Source organism: Acipenser ruthenus, chromosome 15 (genome assembly GCF_902713425.1).
Source record: "Acipenser ruthenus chromosome 15, fAciRut3.2 maternal haplotype, whole genome shotgun sequence".
In the NCBI taxonomy this organism is placed as follows: Eukaryota; Metazoa; Chordata; class Actinopteri; order Acipenseriformes; family Acipenseridae; genus Acipenser; species Acipenser ruthenus.
In genome coordinates this window covers 21,784,768-21,804,089 of record NC_081203.1, presented here as the reverse complement: position 1 = coordinate 21,804,089, position 19,322 = coordinate 21,784,768, and the positions used below count along the sequence as shown (strand labels likewise).

The window sequence follows — 19,322 nt, the reverse complement described above, 5'->3', positions numbered from 1 at the left end:
TTAATTCCAATTAACAGTACTTTACATAAACTTATATTTTTATTATATCATGCAATGCTGGCTCTGAGGATCAGTCTAGATTTGGCCTCCCCAGCGCATCAGCATGCACAACTTTTGAATGAATTTTGTTTATTTATTTAAATGTTATATATTTATTGAAGTTAATTAGTTCATTCTTTTCTGTTGAGTCCCGCTGGCATAATCGTGTTCAGTCTATTTATCCATTTACTTTCTTTTATTCTTCTATATGTCGCATTGTCTAATTTGAGCTGTTCTAATACTACAAACTTTACATCATTTATGTCATGTCCCTGACTGGTGAAGTGCTGTACTATTGGTTCATTCATTTTTTTATTTCTAATTAACGAAAGGTGGTTCTGAATTCTTTTATATAAAGTAGTTCCAGTCTCTCCAACATATTTGATTTCATCACATTTTTCACATTTTAAAATTAGATACTATATGAACATTTGTGTAATTCTGAAGAGCTGACATATCATTAGTGTCTGTTCCACATTTTCATCCATTCAGACAGCATCTATTCAGAAACTGAATTAAAATAAATTGACCAATCCAATTACATGGATCTTAGTTAACACCCCAGAATCTGTTAATTAACAATTCCGGGATAAGTAGGGTATATACAGCAAGAAAAAAAAGCTTTAAATGACTGTCAAAAGAGTATTGTGGAGAATAACAATTTAATGGTAATATTTTTTCAGTATAATAAAACAAAATATTAATTGACAATGACATTATATTTTCAACACTATTTTAGATTCATTCTATTAGTTTTAAAAGTATGGATTAACAAAGAAAAGCCCTGTGCGGCAACCAGGAAGGGTGAAAAACAAAACAGGGGTCAGAAATTTGTGGGGAAATGGTACAATTGCTACTACATTTTAAATGCTACTTCCTGCATTCACTGGGGGATTTCCAGACAGCAGTGGACAGCAGAAGATTCTCTAAAAGTGTACAAACATCTTTCACTTTAAAAGAAAACGTTTAGTAGATATTTATAGCACATGGTCAAGGCAGATGGTGAATTTGCTGTCAATTTCTTCATGCTGCTGAGAGACAACCCAAAGAACTGAAGGTCCCCCCGATCAGTTTAAAATAAATACAATAAATAAAACACCACTTTTTCAGCTAGAATTGCTGAACACACTGTAAACATGCTGACATTGAAAAGGTGTGCTGTGAGCTTCCTCCCAGCAAGAATGTAGCATCTGCCCTGGCTGCAGCAGAAACACTTCAAGGTTTTAAAAAACATACAGCAGCATTATTGTTTGTGTTAAATTTATTTTGGTTCTTGGATTTCTAATAGTTTAATTCAGATGCACATTCGGTTTCATCCATGATAGGTAGGCCACGTGGCCTGTTTGCAGCTAGCCCACTGGAGTAAAACTAAATCACAGAACAGGAAATGATTTCAAATCCAGAAGTAGTAGCAACTTTTCCTTGTATAGTGTTGTGAAATATCTGCAAACTGAAGTATAAATACAAACAAAAAAGGACCAAAATATATTCAGTAGAAAAAAAAAATGTAAACCTTATCCACAATTTTTTAAAAAAAACTACAAAAATAAAATTAGAAAAAGTAAAAATAGTTTTGTATAAAAATAATTTTTAAAAAATGCTACAAATGTACAGGTAAGTAATTTGTATCTCTAGACTAAAGTTTCAAGTACAGTATCTTTAAAATGATAACTCCTTTGTATGCTCTTTAAAACCAATTACTTATGCCTGCTGGACTGAACAACCTTACTCTACACAGAAAACTGACTCACATGGAGACAAGGACAGTAAATCTTTAAGCTTCCTCCTTACAGTATTGCTAACCATACAGTACAGCTGATCATGCATAAAGCATGCACAGATGTTTTAGATCTATATGCTAATTTAATTATTCTAAGCAAACTGCTTTTTTTAATGGAATCTTCTGCATTATTTTCACGTCATCATTTAGCAGGTGCTTTGAGTGCAGGTTGACTCCACATATAAAATCATCAAATACTAAATGCTGGAAGAACCTGCAACAATAAGACAGTGAACTCACCTACCTTAATGCTGTCTTTATTGTCTGTTCATTGCAGGTTCGGCAAAAAAAAAAAAAAGAAATTGGGAAAGAAACAAAACAATCTGAAGTTTGCATTAATAAGTGGGTCGCCTTGATGCAGATGCACCCGAGCTTGAGCTAATGAATGTCTTTGCAATGTTTCATCACAATTGGAAGACTATATCCTAATCCGTTCGTTTACAATGTTGTGTTACTTTTAATGAATATAGTACTGTATTGCCAAAATACAGCAGCTCCTTCAGAGTAGGGGATGGACAACATTTGAACCAAGTGCAGGCGCTCAATTAGCAGCACGCATTACCTGCGAGTCTGCAGTGTTTAAATTGTTGTGGAGGGGATACGTTACCTAATGAAATACTGCCTCTACTTCATGCCTGTTTACCAGATGAGCCCTTAGTCATCCCTATTGAGGCTGTTCCTTGTTAATCATCAGCAATTTGTGCAGTCTTGGATACATAAGAACCAAATGCTCACTAGCAGTACTCAGTCGATGTCTGTCTGATCCAGTGTTGCCAATTGTGACAAACTGACTTGCAACTGGGAGACACAGTATAATACCAAATATGTCAGAGATGCTAGCTGTTAGGAGGTGTAACGATATACTAAATGTCACGATACGATGCATATCATATACACACAATAGATGTGATGATCCTGATGGGCTATGTATGATGCATAATAAGGTCAAATGCTCATTTCAGTGATTAGACCATTTTGTTAAAAGACAGAAACTAAATGGGATAGGGAGAGTATGAATGTAAAAAAATCATTGGGGCACAGCCCATTTATACAAAATCGAGATGTTTCCATTTTTTTACCCCAACCCCTATAGAAGATCCAAATACGCATCACTGTTGCACTTCTACAATATCTCCAACGACATGTATTAAAGAAAAAAAAAATGGAATGCATATAAAGCGTATAAATGAACAGCTCTGTGTTACTAGGGACTTCCTGAGCACTGTTGCTGTTGAGAGACTAGGGGAGGGGATTAGGGAAAACAAAAAGGGGGCTGTGTCTTTTGTTGGTTTTCTTTGGTCACCCCCTCGCCCCTGTCTATTCCGAGCCTCCTTCTTTGCCTCCAGCGTGCAGCTGCGGACAGCCTCCCTGTGCCCTGCATCTTAATGAGCCGGCTCAGACTGCAGTCAAGAGCACCCCCCCAATGGAGAGGTCAGCCCTGAGTAAGCAGACTGTCTGCAGCAGACTGACACTCCAAAGGCTTAGCATGGCCTCACAGTCATTCAATGACCATATATGGCAGTCCATTCTCACAACAGGCCAATTCAGAAGCAAGACAAATCAGCCCAGGAGTTTTGTCTCTTTTTTTTCTCATGCAGCTGGATGGTACTACACTGCAGAGCTTTTGGCACACAGTCAACAGGTTTGGGAGGAATGACTCTGTCTCAAGTGCCATTGCTGCTGTTGTTGCTGCTGCCGCCGCAGTTGTAGAATAGCTCCCAGAGCCTGTCCCCTTTTCTCACGCTCGCTAGACAGCCTCTGCTTCTTCTTCCCTGCTCGCTGCACCTGCCGATTACCATATCTTGTGTGAGTATTGAGTCGCCACTGTGGGAATTTTTTCTTTTTTAAAAAAAGAAGAGGCAGCCTCTTTGCATGCAGGTTTCCTGGTAAATACTTAAACACACACACACAAACACAGAGTAATTAAGAGACTGCAGCGCCCTGCAAAGTCAATCAAAACAACTCAAAAACAATGAGAGTAATAAAACAAGGCAGACCAACACTGACAAAGCCATTAGTTGTAATATGTGTCTTCTAGTTTTACCTTGGTTCTAACATACAAATAGTTTTCGGAAGGATTTTTTTTTTCTAAACTAAATATTAAAATATTGCTTCATTTTTAACAATATAAAAAAAACCTGGTGGTACGGAAGCTTACTAAAAATGTCTGTTTGTCAGCCAAACGATTAATTTGTTATTAATATCACTGTTATGTACTTTGAAATATACAACAGGGCTGAAAATTAGTTGCATTCCCCCGATACAAGATAGACTTTAATAGAGGGATAATAGCATTGGTTGGCAGGTGCATTCATATCCTGCCCAGAATGACTGACATTTCACATTCTGCTGGAGTGGAGATTTCCACCCCCAACTTCTGAAGGAAGCAGTAAGCATCTTTTATAAAAAAAATAAATAAATAAATAAAACACTACATTGGAAGATTTGAAGAAATCAAAAAACTAAACAATCAAACTTGATTCTGTAAAAAAGCATTTCAGATGATGTGTATAACACAAGTGGACTGCGTGGTCAGCAATCTTCTTTAGGAGGTGCTGAATAATTCAGCTGTATAAAGACGCAGTACAGCAGCACCATAAGGGGATAAAACGTTACACTTTCTATCATTTCCAACAAACTTACTTTCACAATGCTCTGTGAAGTAAATGTGTTCAAGACTAAAAATAAAACAAGTGACATTTTGTTCTTATGTTCTGAAGCGAGCAAAAGAGAACATGCCAAATAAAATGCTCCCCTTTAACAGCTTAACTTGTGTGAAACTGGAAGTCAACTACATTGTGCTAATCTGCAAGCACGCACGGATGCCAGCGATGCCAAACTTCACAGTTGCAGAGCGGGCTGTTTTTCCACACCAAAGTACCCACACAGCAGGCCTGTGGAGAGCGGAGACAGCTGACGGAGATGCCCATCACTGTCCTCCTGTTGTACTCCCATCCATCCCGCTCCCAACATCTGCTGCCACACAATTTACTTTTTACACAACATTTAGCAAAACGCTGTCTCGTATTACAAAGGCATTATACAACTTGCTTTTCTTTACATTTTTTTTTTTTTTTAATAAATCTACATACTGTACATAGAGATACTAGAAAACTCCTTTACACCCAGTCTGTGCAGACAGGTTCATGCTGTACTGTTAGGGGTTGCTTGGGCTCTGGGAAATGCCCCTGTATTTTCCGAGTAGGTCAGCATTGAAATTACAATCACAATTTTGGGTCTAAATTGTCTATAATGGATGGTTTATGCAGTGATATGTATATATGATGTTTCATTTCCTACATTTTTATACTTTAAGATTACAGATATTTCATCTTAACATATTGGTATCTTTTTTTTATCAAAATAAACATAATGTGAAGCTCTCCCTTAGAGAGCTGTTACTTTTTCTGAGATTAATCTGTCAACATAAGTTTGAGCCGATCTTAAAATTCTTGAAGTAGCGATTCACAAAATTGAAACGTTTACAGTATCAATTAGATGCAGTACGGCTCCTCCTGATATCCACATATTCTAAAACCTGTGTTGCTGATCACCATGTTTCCCTATAAAGCTAGTCCCATTCTTATTGAAGTTTGGCTTATTGGCAAAATATCCCATCATTAAATTATTTGACATTACACATCATATAAAGCAGGCCATTAGGACCATAACAGCATATTGTTTGCTTGGTTTTTATCACTGAATTGAAAGACAGCTGTTGGTTTATATTATTCTTCAGGTTCTCCTATTTAAACCCATTAAGAAACTGATATTTTAAAAGGTTATTTTGCACTATAGTAAGAAAACATGCTGAAACTTAAAAATTGCAGTAAAATGCAGTAAACAACTTACAAGGTTTCCCTGATCATTTTGGAAAGATAATTACCACAATGAAAACCGACAAGATGGCTGCCAAGCGGCCATTTTGAATTGGAAGTGAAGGCCATCCTTGTGTATAAAGTGTTTGAAAGACATTACAGTACCTGACAGGGGTGCCTTTTAACGTTACAAGCTCTTGAACAATGTGTTCAGATGGCACAGTGGCTCCCAGTTATTCAAAGTGTTTTTCTTTCCTGTGAGGAAACGTGTAATAAACAACTATGGTTGTTTGTTAATCATTCTCTTTTACGAAAATGGTACAAATTGCAGACTGGAGAAATTGCTAAACTATAAACAAAATCTGGGTGTATTCAACTGATCTGAACAGTGGCTGATCTAAATATCACCCTTTTTTAAATCATTAAAAGGGAGCTTTGACAAAACCAACATCAGAGTCTCAAGCGTATTTTTTGTCTTTACAGAGAGTTGGTCCAGATTTAATATTTAAAATGATGGCAGTACTTGGATCCACCACTGTTTGGATCCATTGAATCTACAATAGAGACCATTAAATGAAAGCCAGCAGATCATACAACTACAAGCAGTTAGTAAAACCCTCCACTTTTCAGAACTGTATTGGTGCACCACAAACATAAATGTTTTTTCTTTGATGCAACAAATAAATAAATAAATAAATAAATAAATGCATATAAAAATTAGAAATAATATCTGGGTAGGGGTCAATGATGGGTAAGCCAGGATAAAGCAAACCAGTATGTTTTTTATTTATTTTTTGTACTGTTACAATGCCCCAACATCCTGCTTCTACTGAACACTAGATAGTAAAAAAACAAGAACTCACCGTATACAGTGGTAAATGCAGAGGATGTGGTTTAGTAGGAACTAGCCATTTTATATTAAGCATCAATTTCCTCTTTTCATGGTGCCATTTTTCACAGTTTAAAATAAGGTCAGACATTTCAGAACGCTTCTGACCACAGAATGAAAAGCTATTGCAGTTGTCTAAAGCAGGTTTTTTTTTTTTTTTTTTTTGCTGGGCCCCCCTCAGAAATGTTTCAGTACGTTAACATATTAAAATTACTGTACATACTACACAGGAACTCTAAATGAAGCATGGACATGCAATCATTATGCGGTCAACATTGCCAGAGCCATTCCAAAAGTGTGTATGGCGTGTGGGGCAAGATCCACGGGTGAGGGGTAGCAACGGTTTTCAGAAATACTTCTTTTTATTATTTTTTTTTAGCCAATATAAAATGCACTTTTATATCCTGAACTGTAAAATAAATAACCAGATTACAAAATGAAACCATGGCATAATATTAGATCCACAGAGGCTTAAGTGTTTAAATCAAAAGCAAGCCTGTCATTTGTGTCACTTGTGGTTCTGCTTCAAGACGGTTTTTCTATGTGAATTAAGATTTCATTTTGTCAAATGGAATGAAGCATCGAAAACTTGCACACAGCATCGGTACCGTCTACTTGTAGACTCCTCTGAGTTGTAAATAATGTCTGCTTCTTTAAGTTCCACTTTCAAAGTCTCTTCTTCAGGGGTATGTAGATATTTCAGAAACATGTGTTAAGGTCTCCACACACCAGAAGCGATGAGATTTTTTAATTGGCAACGAGATACTTCTTCCATACACACCAGAAGCGACAGGTTTAGAAACTGCCAGATCTATACAACTATTACAAATTGCTATTGCCAAAACTATGATCAAGACTGGTACATATTCGTCAACATGAGGTGGAGATTATGAGGGTCTTCTCCGACGGGATTTCAACATATATGACAATAAATCGTACATACCAGGCTTATCCAGTTCCTTTGAAATGGACTCCCATATATTGTCTTTCAAATCTGTATCTTTATAATTGTCATGACTTTTGTCATAAAGCTCTGTCGCTTGTTGTGTGAAAGATACTTATCAAAAAGTATAGGTTATATTTATTTTTGTCGCATCACTGCAGTTTCGCTTGCCACATCGTGTCTGGTGGGTAGCAGCCTTTACTGTCTGAAAAATTTGCGTCTAACCCTTCGCAGCCAACAGGCAGTTCTGGCAGCTGGAAGTACAGTACTTGCAAACAAATGCAATTCGCCAATGATTGTAGCAATAATCATAACATTGTCCAAGGACTGTGGCAAATTGAGAAACCGTGTGAAACACAAAAAAATGGACATTTAAAAGTTTCCCTCGCTAGCACTTTATACACAACGATATACACATACAAACACCTGGACACTTCGTGAACACGGCAGGTGTTTTTTTTTTTTTTTTTCCAGGGCTTTCGCTTTGTATATACTGTATGAAATGATTTTTTCGATTACTTTCCAAAATGCTTGGGTGTTTTTTTTTTTTTTCTGTCACAATAGTAGTAACTCGACAGTACTTGCACATTTAGTTGTATCTTCTTTCCTTTGCTGTCTTCCACAACAAAATACTTATGGTTCACGGGCACATTCTTCTGGGGTTTTTGTGTGTAATATAATTTTAAATCCCGCAAACAAGCCTTCTACTGTAATTGTAATCTCGTTTTAAATCTCGCAAGTGGAGTCTCCAATAGACTCAGTAGTTGGGTGGGTTTAAAGTATTCAGAATGAATCAATGACAGTTACAAGGCAGGAAGGAGGGACATTGCCCAGCTGTACTAGGAAAGGTGTTTTTGTTTTATTATTTATTTGATTTGTTTTAAATGGGAAAGGGATGAAGTCCACATGAATTGAGTAACCATTTCCAGTGTTTCCATTTTCCATGTTTTATCAGTTAAAATAGAAAATCAGAAGCCCTAATCTTCAGGTTATGTCAGTTTTTTGTGATCACGCAACCCCCCTACAATAGCCTTGCAACACCCTTTTGGGTCGGGACCCCCAGTTTGAGAAACGCTGGTCTAAAGCATTGGGTTCTGGTATTTCCCTTGTGATTCATGATTTCAATGCTAGTCCCATTAAACCACATTTATGTATCCAACTGTGCAGTAACAATGTGCGCCACTAATGCTGCGTTTACAATGCCAACTCGGACCTATGCTGACCCAAAAAGTTGGCCGTTTTTAGGACAGCTGAGAGTCGGCCGTATGCGTTTACACTGCAGAAGAAAGACCTGAGATGGCCCAAAGCCGTCGTAAAAACAGCCAGTGTAAACACAAGTGTTCTCGTGGAGCACTTTGTCAGCCAGCTTGCCCTGTATAGGGCTGTGCAGATATTTTCCCCCAGTAATTCCCTTTAAGATGTTAAGTTGTTAGGTATTAATTAAATGGAACAAAACATGTTACTCAAAACAAAGCTTTCCCTTGGTTACCCTTGTTTACACAATCATTTAGTCCCAATCAATAATCTAAAAGTGCGAGTCATTTTTAAACTTTCGTGATCACTTACTAACTAAAACCACTCATTTTATATACAATTATTTGTCACCTTTCTGTTATCTCTGCAGTGAATTGTGAGATTTATACCACTCAATAATAATGGAGGGCTAAAACAATTAACAAAAACAAATGAAGAGCGTGCAACCCTATTGACGTATCATGCATAACAACTTTTTTTTTTTTTTTATTAGTTAAATCCTGTGACTTGGGACAGCTAGTACTGTAGCAACCTGCTTAGCAAGCACTGAAACTGTGTCTTTGCTGCAATAACTAAAAAAAATTCTAAAGCGCTAAAAAAAATAATTAAAAAACACACAATGGATTTTACAAACCAGGCTCATACTTTGTTTAAAATATAAAAAAGTGAGAAGAGAGTATTTAAACTGCATGGAGCAGCAGGATGCCAGCAGGTTTACTGGAGAGTGCAGGCCTTTCCAAATGACCGTGTGCTCACTGTTGGGAAAGCAGCCCTGTACAGCTGTGCACTGCTAACATTACAATCATTTCAAGTCAGACAGGCTTGTAATTAAGCAACATGGCTAACTCCCCTCTCCAGTGTTTCGGAACGACTTAGGTCAACAATAGCTATTACACAGTTTCTTACGTTTTGTCCTTTTTTTCGTCTTAGGTTCTTTTTTCTTTTCTTTCTTTGATTTCCTCTTTCTGTGTCAGTCCAAGCGCACGCAGTTGCTACTTAGGACTACTTTGCTTTTTATAGTGTGTTCAATTCTTAAAGTTCCTGATTGCGCTACTAAATAAACCTGGTTTCAGCGGGTCTTAACGCAGTGCTCAACTGTCTATTTGGGACCCCGTTGTGCTGTCATCAGAATCGCTTCAGCGAATATGTTAATGATACCACACCCCGAAATTTATGCCGACATGTGACGATTGGGCAGGTGCTAAATAACGACGCAGGACATGTCTTCAGAATACCATTTCAGCGCAGTGGGGTGTTTTATATCTCCACTCCATTTTTGCACCACAGAATCGAGGACAAGCGCCGTTTGCGCTTCCACTCGCATTTGCGCTCCGATCAGAATACAGCCCTCTGTTTAATATTTTTTTTAATACCGGGTTAACAAAATTATGAAATATACAGTACAGTCCTTAACAGTTTTTGCAATGTCCCGTTTACTGTGAGAATGCAGCTCTGTTGGGTACATCACATTCCTGTTTTTATTTCTAATGATACCTGACTGCTTTCTTCAGAAAAACCTGTCGGTGTCTAAATATCTGAATGCGTTAAGATAGCATGCATCTAGATGCATGACAAATATGCATAGATTTGCTCTATCCAACTCCTGCAAAATAGTGCTAAACTGGACATTCTACTGAAGATGCTACAGTGTAGATTTACTGTTTTTGAGGATGGTCAATATGTAATGCAGGCTTCAATGCTCAGGCAGTTATTTGTCAGTGCTTTGAAAAAGAATGTCACCTTAATCTACATTCACAGCATATGTAAAAGGGTCTTGTAAAAAAAAAAAAAAAAAAAAAAAGGTTGAATAAAAATGTCCTTAACCTTTTGTTCTGAAACCATCTGGCTAATTGAATATAAGAATAATTGGGAGAAATTTATACTCCCTTGGTATATAATAACAATGGCTGTGTTTACAATGACATTTGGCTTCCAGAATGGAACGTTCTTTTTTTAGAATTTTGATGTCATCATACTATAGGTTTTCCAGATTTTGGAAATAAGCGTTTCAAGCACGGAACACTTGGAGGGGCCAGTGCCAATTTGGTTTGATTAACATCATTCCATTGGTCAAAATGTGTCAAATTCAAGCGACAAAATGAAGAATCACCCTCTTATTGAGACAGAAACACTATTCTTTGTCTTCTGTAATCCCATTGCAAATCTTGTGTGAACAAATGTTTATCGCACTACATCAAAACCAATAACAAAGGGGGCTCCCGAGTGGCGCATCCAGTAAAGGCGCTCCGCGCAGGATGTGCCCTATAGCCTGGAGATCGCAGGTTCGAATCCAGGCTATGTCACAGCTGACCGTGACCGGGAGTTCCTAGGGGGCGGCGCACAATTGGCTGAGCGCTGCCCGGGTAGGGAGGGCTTAGGTCGGCAGGGGAATCCACGGCTCACCGTGCATCAGCGACCCCTGTGGCCGATAGGGCGCCTGTGGCTCTGCAGCGGAGCCGCCAGATCTGTGTTGTCCTCCGGCACTATAGGTCTGGTGGCATTGCTGTGGATCTGCAGTGCGAAAAATGACGGCTTGGCAGGAGCACGTTTCGGAGGACGCGTGTTCCAGCCTCCGTTTCCCGAGTCGGCGCGGGGGTTGTGAGCGGTGAGCCGGGGATACAGATAATAATTGGGCATGCTAAATTGGGGTGAAAATCGGGGTAAAATAATTGGCGACGACTAAATTTTTTAAAAAATAAAAAAAAAGTATTAAAAAAAAACAATAACAAAAAGGGCTTGAAGCTTGATAAAAAAATTAAATAATGCCAACCAGGGAGAGGGCACAGAATTACTGTACATCAGTGCTTCACCATGTTCGTCAAAACTACATGGTTAGTGATTTCACAACAGACTATCTGAATAATCTCAAAACAGGTTAATCTGTCTGAATGTACATTTTTATACATACAAACTATAAATGCAATATACAAATTGATATATATATTATATATATATATATATATATATATATATATATATATATATATATATATTCACTGAAATCTCAGCAAATCTCTTCTTATAATAATTATAGTAGTTATCGTCTTTCTTTACAAAATGTATTGACTTGAAGTTGAGAATGGTTCATTTTTTACCAGACACATTTAGCGATTCAGATGGTTGCAATTCTGAGTAACCAAAAAAAACAAAAGCCCATATTAACTTACGCATTTAAAAAATATATGTATTAGTAGCAGTGGTAGCATGTTGGCACAACTTGAGCACTGCACATTATAGAATCCCTTCTGTGTTGATAGAATCTTACTAGAAATATTTAACAAATAACTAAATTTAAGCATCTTTGGAGATACAAAAAAAAAAAAAAACACACACACACACACACTACCACACACCAGTAGAACGCTCCAGTTACATCTGCTGTCAAACCAGATGGCCATGATTAGGTAAGTAAAATTGGAATGTTTCTGTAATATAATTCTAAAATCTTCAAAGTCGTTGTAAACACCCTTTTCAATGCAATGTGTGTTTAATTAATGGTACATTCTTATGATGCATGCTACATGAAATTAGCATAACCCTTCCTTAATTACCATAAAATTACACCTACTGGCATGGCATGTAGAAGTTTGTTAAAAATAAAATATGACAGGGTCAAGGGATTTTTTCAGGAATAATATCATGACAATTATAGCATGCTACCTAATGTAAAAATAAATAAAACAATTTATGTGCAATGATACATATACGTATCATTACAGATGTGGTGGTCCTGATTTTGTAAATTTTTAAAAGCAACATCTTTCAAGGGCTTAGACTGCAGTAAACTACACTGTACTGTTTGTACTTACTGATTGCACCCAGTTTACAAAGGAGCACAACAACACAGCGACTAACTCACACAACTAATTATGTCATTAAACCCTGCTAAAGCAGTGCTTCCCATTTACTTTGCAATAAGCCTACACTAAAACAAACTGTTCAAGTAAGCAAATGAATACTGTACTGAATTAATTTATTGTCAGATATAAAAAAAAAAAAGAAACTACTTGACACTTCAGCAGCTGCATGAATGTTTTGCGCAACACTGAATCAAGAGAGTCAATTTATCAGCCTCAGGTAATGAAAGACAAAATCCAGTGTTTTTGTGACCTTCGCACTGAACCCTTTGAAGGTCAGGCTATTTTTGGCTTGTCCAGTCTTAAGAAAAGCATAAAAAAGTTTCTATAGCAACCCAAAAGAAGTCTAGATATAGCAAACTGTACAACTTCCTATGTGAGTTTGTTAGAGAAGTCCTTTATTTTGCCTGTAAAAAAAAAAAAAAAATATATATATATATATATATATATATATATATATATATATATATATATATATATACCAAAAGACGCAATAAAATGCTGGCCTGTTTAATAGGTTTCCTGTCCTCAGTTTGAAATCTTGTGCTATTACTCAAAACAGTGTTGAAGATCACATGCACACACACACCTGGTAGTAAATAAATGAATGATTACATACAGTGCCTCATGAACTTTGTCACTTAGTCTTTCTCGGTAAACAAACGGCTTGCGTTTTCTTTTGACCTGTTGCTTTTTATTGCCCTTCTATCAAGAATGAAATCTTTGGCGTCTGATGTTCCTTCCAAATGCGAGTAGCTCTACAAATCCGATGTAGAAATACCCCATTGTCCCAGATAATCCCACTCTCTCTCTCTCTATGTTATCCTTCCACATTCCATATAAATAGTTTTTTAAAATACAAAATACAGTAGGCTGTCGCTAATCCGAACCCATTGGGAACGGACGCTGCTTAGTGATGTTTTTTTAATATTTATTTATTTTAATCTAAAGCTAGTAATAGCCCAGAGGCAGTTGTGTGTACGTTACACAGAATTATGATATTGAGATTTGTTTTGATACAAAAATGTGGCTGCTGTCAGCATACGTTTTATTATGACAGCATGGCTTCAGAGTCTACGACACAATCCTATATAGGAGAACTCTATTAAAATCTTTGGGCAACATAAAACTTAATCAGTGCGTAAAGACAGTCACCCATAAACGAGAACTATCAAATTTCTTAACAACTATGATCCGGGATTACTATGTGTTTGAAGAAACAATCGTTAAGCAATACTGATATGCTGCTTTTTGAAAAGTGAAGCATGAAAGACTTTGCAATAAGCCCCACATTCTACCACTGCTGACCAATCACTCAATCAGTACTGTACGTGATGGGCCCCAGTAACACCAGGTATGAGGAGCAGGCAGAGCACTATGCCTTCCCATAACTAAAAAATTCCTGCGTTTAACTGGACATCTGATACTAGCATGTACTGAAGATATTGGACTATGGTAGGTACAGTGCTTAGTATTCAAACTGTATGAAACCATTGAAGATTTCCTCAACACACAGGTACTTGCAATGTGCAGTTTCCCCTGATTTTCAGAAGCCTTTTCAACTTTCCTCCAGGGAAAAGTACCTCCCCTTTCAGACCTTTGACATGCATTTCCATTGAAGAGACAACTCATGTAAAAATCGAGCTGCGTGGTCCACTCTGACCTGTTCATGGGGATTTAGTGCATGCTTGATTTTTTGAGTCTGTAAAATATGCATCCATGTCATCTTATTTAGACTACTACAATGCCCTTTTTTGCTTGTCTCCCTCCACAAATACTGTGACTCAGACTGGCAGTCTGTGCTTTCAGACAGTTTGCACCATCTTTGGACATGTGTTCATCCAAAGGTCTGCCAGTCCCATTCTACACAGCGAATTTAAAAACTACCTTCATTTTGCATCAACCTTCATCGATCCGAAATGCGTAACCTTTCAGGCACTGTGTGATTATTACGCGATTGAGAACCTGAAGATCAATGGGTGTTCCTGATTTCAAGCCAGCCACCTCTTTTCAGCAGACTAACTGACATAATGGTTGTTACCAAGCTACAGAACCAATGGAAGTACCAGGAACTTTCCGCCTGACCAGTAGAGGAAGCAAGATGAGGTAACATGGATGTGTAATTTAAACAGCAAAACTAAACAGGTCCTCTGACATTTCATTTCACTTATCCTACCCACATGGAAGCCTCACGTTACAAGATCACTGTACTTGAATTCTTGTTTTTACCAGTGCACCATGTAAACCTGATCGCCCTTATACAATAGGACAGAATTTAATCATTTTTTATTTTTATTTTGTATCAATACCACATGCTCTTTTCTTTTTACTTTTGCATTTCATTGGGGGAAAAAAATCAATCTGTTTAAATGGCAATTTGTTGACACATCTTTTCTTTATTGACGGTAATAAACATCCTCGTCATAAGGAAGTTTTGCACAGTAAACCTGTGATGACAACAAAAACTGAAGCAAAGATTCCTGGAGAGTGAAGAAATGGAGTGTTCTGTGCATTGTGAATGTTCATTCAATAGAGATGCTCTTGCTTGACATCCAGTTATTCCACAGTAGGCATGTTTTTGCTAATTTATTCAGCAGCCGATTGCATTTTCTCAGCATCCATAGAAGATCCTTGCACTCACTTGGCGTTGCAGTTCAGTATCGCAGAATCAGCTGGTTAGTGGTAGCAAATGCCAGTTACCCAGAATAGGAATGTGTGGCAAAAAGCTTACTTCAGCTATACAGTAGAAAATAGTGCAGACACATAGAGGGTCTTCATAATTGCACAGCACCTGGAAGGGACTTATAAAAAAACTACATTTTTCTAATATACATTTATATACACTAGTGTAACAGTGTTAATCTTATTCAATGAGTGCAGCATCAGCAGTTTGAATGCAAGTGTAAAGAGTGAGGTTAAAAATGTATAAATCCAGAGTTTATAACCTATATGCAATCCACACATCTAGAGGAGGAGTGTTTAACAAAAGTTTGATGAAGATTGGTGCAAAATCCAGGCAGTTACTATGTTCACCGGACAGACAGACAGACTGACACGATCAGTGCATAAGGGCCCTCATTCGAAAAATGATGGTAAATATTACAGTACCTTCCAGCATTAGATGGAAGATACTGTACTTTTGATTTCTTTTGTTAATACAATTTCCAACATCAGAACATGTGTGTCCAATATTGTACATTTTCGGGAACAGCACCCATTTGTTCGTGTTTTCATTTCAAACAAAACTACACCTGATGGCAAGGTTGCTGAAAGCTTATAGCAAGTAAAACAACACGCTCTTTCACAGCTAGCGTAACCAGACACCTAGGTTACACATCGGCCCAGTTCTCTAACATTATGGCATTGTTTTCGTTCATCTCTTTCACAACAGTGTGGCTGTGTTGTAAACAGAGACTCACAGAAGCTGCATCAGACAGGATGTATTGCAAGAGAAAATAAAACATCAACTACACTTTAACTTATAGGCATAGGGCTTGTTTGCACAGGTTTCTGCAGTGATTACTTCAAAAGAAGGTTTTTAAAATACATGTTACACCCAAGCTGGTGCTTGCTAAGGTGTGATTAACTGGGTTATATTAAAGTCTTAACATATAAAATCTTGCAGTTGGTCAGAGGCGTTCTGACGTTTCAGCGCAGAACAACAATACCCCCCTACTTCTACCTGTATTGTTAACTCTTTCCTCCTTCCCTCTGCCACCTTTCAGCTCTCCTCTCTATGGAACCTCAGCTGTCACCTGTCATGTCATAGCTGTGGTACACAGAGGCCCAAAGGAGTAAGAATAGGCACCAACTTCCTTATTCTCATACATGGGGTCTGTGAATTCAGGCTCTGGGGATGAGACTGTCTCATTCTTGCCTTAACTATGGTGTCAGCAGAGGTACTGGAGGTCTGCTCTCTATATAGTCCTGTTCTCTAAATATTGTATTCTGGGGAATCAATACGAGGTCAAATCAATAAATCCTCCTCTATGTGTGTCTAAATAAATATTTGGTTGGCTATTTCCACTATAATGGGGAACCCCTTTGAAAATGAGACATAGTTTTCTGGTGCATGGCTGGGAAACCAAGAAAACAGAAGCAATAAAAACCACAACATTGTCTGGTGAACATCTCACTGAGAAACATGGGCTTAGCCACAGTCCATACCCTGTTCTTCAACATGCGAATGCTGCGGTTAGCGTCTGTCTGTTCTCAGTGACCTGAGGTACACAGCAGCAAACTGCTTAAATGTATCAGGGATCTGTGCTTGAGGAAATAATTTGTAGTTTGAGTCATTGCATACTTTACTATGAACTTAATGGGCCCACTTAACCTTGTGAACTCTATTTTAAGGGAAAGTGTAATTAATTGTAATATATGAAATGACTCACTTTAGCATGCCATCCATCCTATAGTTTGGGAACAAGTGTGCACAGTACTAATTAGCTAGATAAATAAAGTTTAGCAATACTGCAAATGCTACATACAAAAATAGATAAAAGTTTACTTTCAGGGTAGTCTGTTATACATGCACCTCCCAGGCTATTTCACCTAGATAATAAAATTCTCTCCATTTCAACTCCAGTCAGCTACTGACCAACATGCTTTTCTAAAGACATTGCTGAGGTGAATTAATCTTCATAGTGTAACAGACACCTGAACATGAAGCATGCAAACAGCATGTAATAATTAGCAAGGTTGTTAAAGTTTGCCCCAGTAAAGAATGTGTAACATTAATATCTGCGGTTCAAAAAGTTTGACCAAATCTTGTTCAGCCCCACAATAAATGCACCTTCCCCAATTGCTACTGCCATTTTTTGAAACACCACAAGATCAAACAAAACAGGTGCTCAGATGTCATACCACAATGAGGATGTTTTGCTGGATACGCCTGCATCGAGGCCTTCAGGAACTGTTCTGTATTTGATATCTATATTTTAAGGGGAAGTTGATTTAAGAGGTGTACTGTACAACCTGAGCGAATATCTGCAGCTGTCAAAGTCAACTTCCCTCCAACACTGCTCAGGTTAACAGAAGTTAGAGTCTTCAATATATTTAATACATTAGTGATGTAAAGCTGTTTTCCCTCAAAGTTGGCCACATTTACATCCTTTCATTGACTAAAATGTGAACACCAACCTGATGACAGGTGGATCTGCACGATCATCAACTACAGTAAGGCTAGATAAGGAATGCATTCTACCTCTAGTTGCTAAGGTCAGTCAAAGTCAGAGCAGAACTTGGCAATGAATACATTTTTTTTTCTCTCAAATTGTATTCACAGTACAGACACTGCAAAAGAAGCATTCAAAATGTAAACACTGGCACTCAAACCAAAGATTAGATTTTTTTTCCCTATGACATTTTAAATATTTGTAAACAGGGGTATGTACAGATATTTAAGATTGCTTGTTTTATTAAAATCGTATCAAGGCTTAATAAACTTTATTCCCACTGCCGTTTACTCGTGTTGAAAGAAATGAAAACGCTGCACTTGCCTCGTTTGTGAAGCCATCCTTCCTTCACTATTGCTACTTCATTCATATTGGCACAAAGGCAAGTGTGAGCAGGTGATCTGCTGAAGGACCCCTCTCTCCGATCCAAAGGCGTTCTTCACTCAGGCACAAGGAATGGGAACACTGGTCTCTTCACTTTTCTGTTGAACACAAAAAAAAAGTGATTGTATTCTTACTGGAGTCCTGGAGCATGGGCTCACATGAGTACCAATCACTGCTCTTCCTATGACTGGCATTTTCAATGTAGGCTTTATTCCTGTATGCGATTTTACATTTAAGTTGACAAGTTGAAGTCAAACTGAAATTTAGCATCTGCAAGGAGTTTCTTTATAACAGCTAAAAATTCACCTTTACCATAACGTGTGCGTTTTTTTTTTTTCAGGTAACAGTGCACCATTCACCAGTATACAATAAACATGACAGGTGTCTGAACAATAAAGAAAGATCAGCATTGAGTATCATCTCAAACACCCCCGATGAACACTTTCTGGCTGCTACACTAAGCTGCCTTCAGGAATTGTCAAGAGTTCCTGATGAAGTAATTTTGAAACAGTCCCCGGTAGTGAGCTACAGTGTTTAAAGCAATAACAATGAACTGAACAGGAAGTATTCATTTACATACTTCGGCAGTTACTCAGAGCCCACATTTCAACAAAACACTGTTAGAGTTACAGATTGGTTCAACTAATCCTTTTCCTCCTTTTTGACAAACCATTACATCACCAGGAAGCAACCGCAATGCCCTTTGACAGCCTGTGAATCGGGCAGACACTGTGGGTTAATGTCTCTATTGCTAAGCGGAGTACAAAGGCAGCATGTGATGCCCAATTGCTGTTATGCAACAGTAAGCCACCAGCACTTAAAACTCAAAGGCTTGTTCAAAGCAGATTCTGAGGGGAGCAGGGGAAAATTTTGACATACTAGAAATTATTATTATTTTAAGACACCTTAATAAATTCAACGACAAATCTCTCAGTGTCTTAATTTTCTTTGTGTCTTCACAGATAAACGTTTCGACTAACAAGTCCTTCTTAATGTCTGAAGACACCAAGGCTTAGTCGAAATGTTTGTCATGGAGTTTCTTTTAGTATTCATAACTTCAGCATTGAAAGTGTAATGGTTATGGATGGAGTACAGTAAAAGACAAGGGTCTGTAAAACAGCCAGAAATGAAATACTTACTATGGAAGTTGTATCACCATAATGACACTACATACATGATATATT

At 37.7% G+C, this 19,322-nt stretch overlaps 1 protein-coding gene across 2 annotated transcripts in view; it reads right to left on the bottom strand.

Moving 5' to 3' along the window:
• The window catches only part of LOC117422488 (RAC-alpha serine/threonine-protein kinase-like), a 49,395-nt gene that overhangs the window by 23,130 nt on the left and 6,943 nt on the right, over positions 1 to 19,322 (bottom strand). For both annotated transcript variants that reach the window (XM_034918288.2, XM_034037603.3), the window contains one exon: positions 18,079 to 18,236. In XM_034918288.2, the coding sequence (XP_034774179.1) occupies positions 18,079 to 18,124 (46 nt within the window). In that variant the 5' untranslated portion in view covers positions 18,125 to 18,236. The remainder of the gene's footprint in view (positions 1 to 18,078; positions 18,237 to 19,322) is intronic.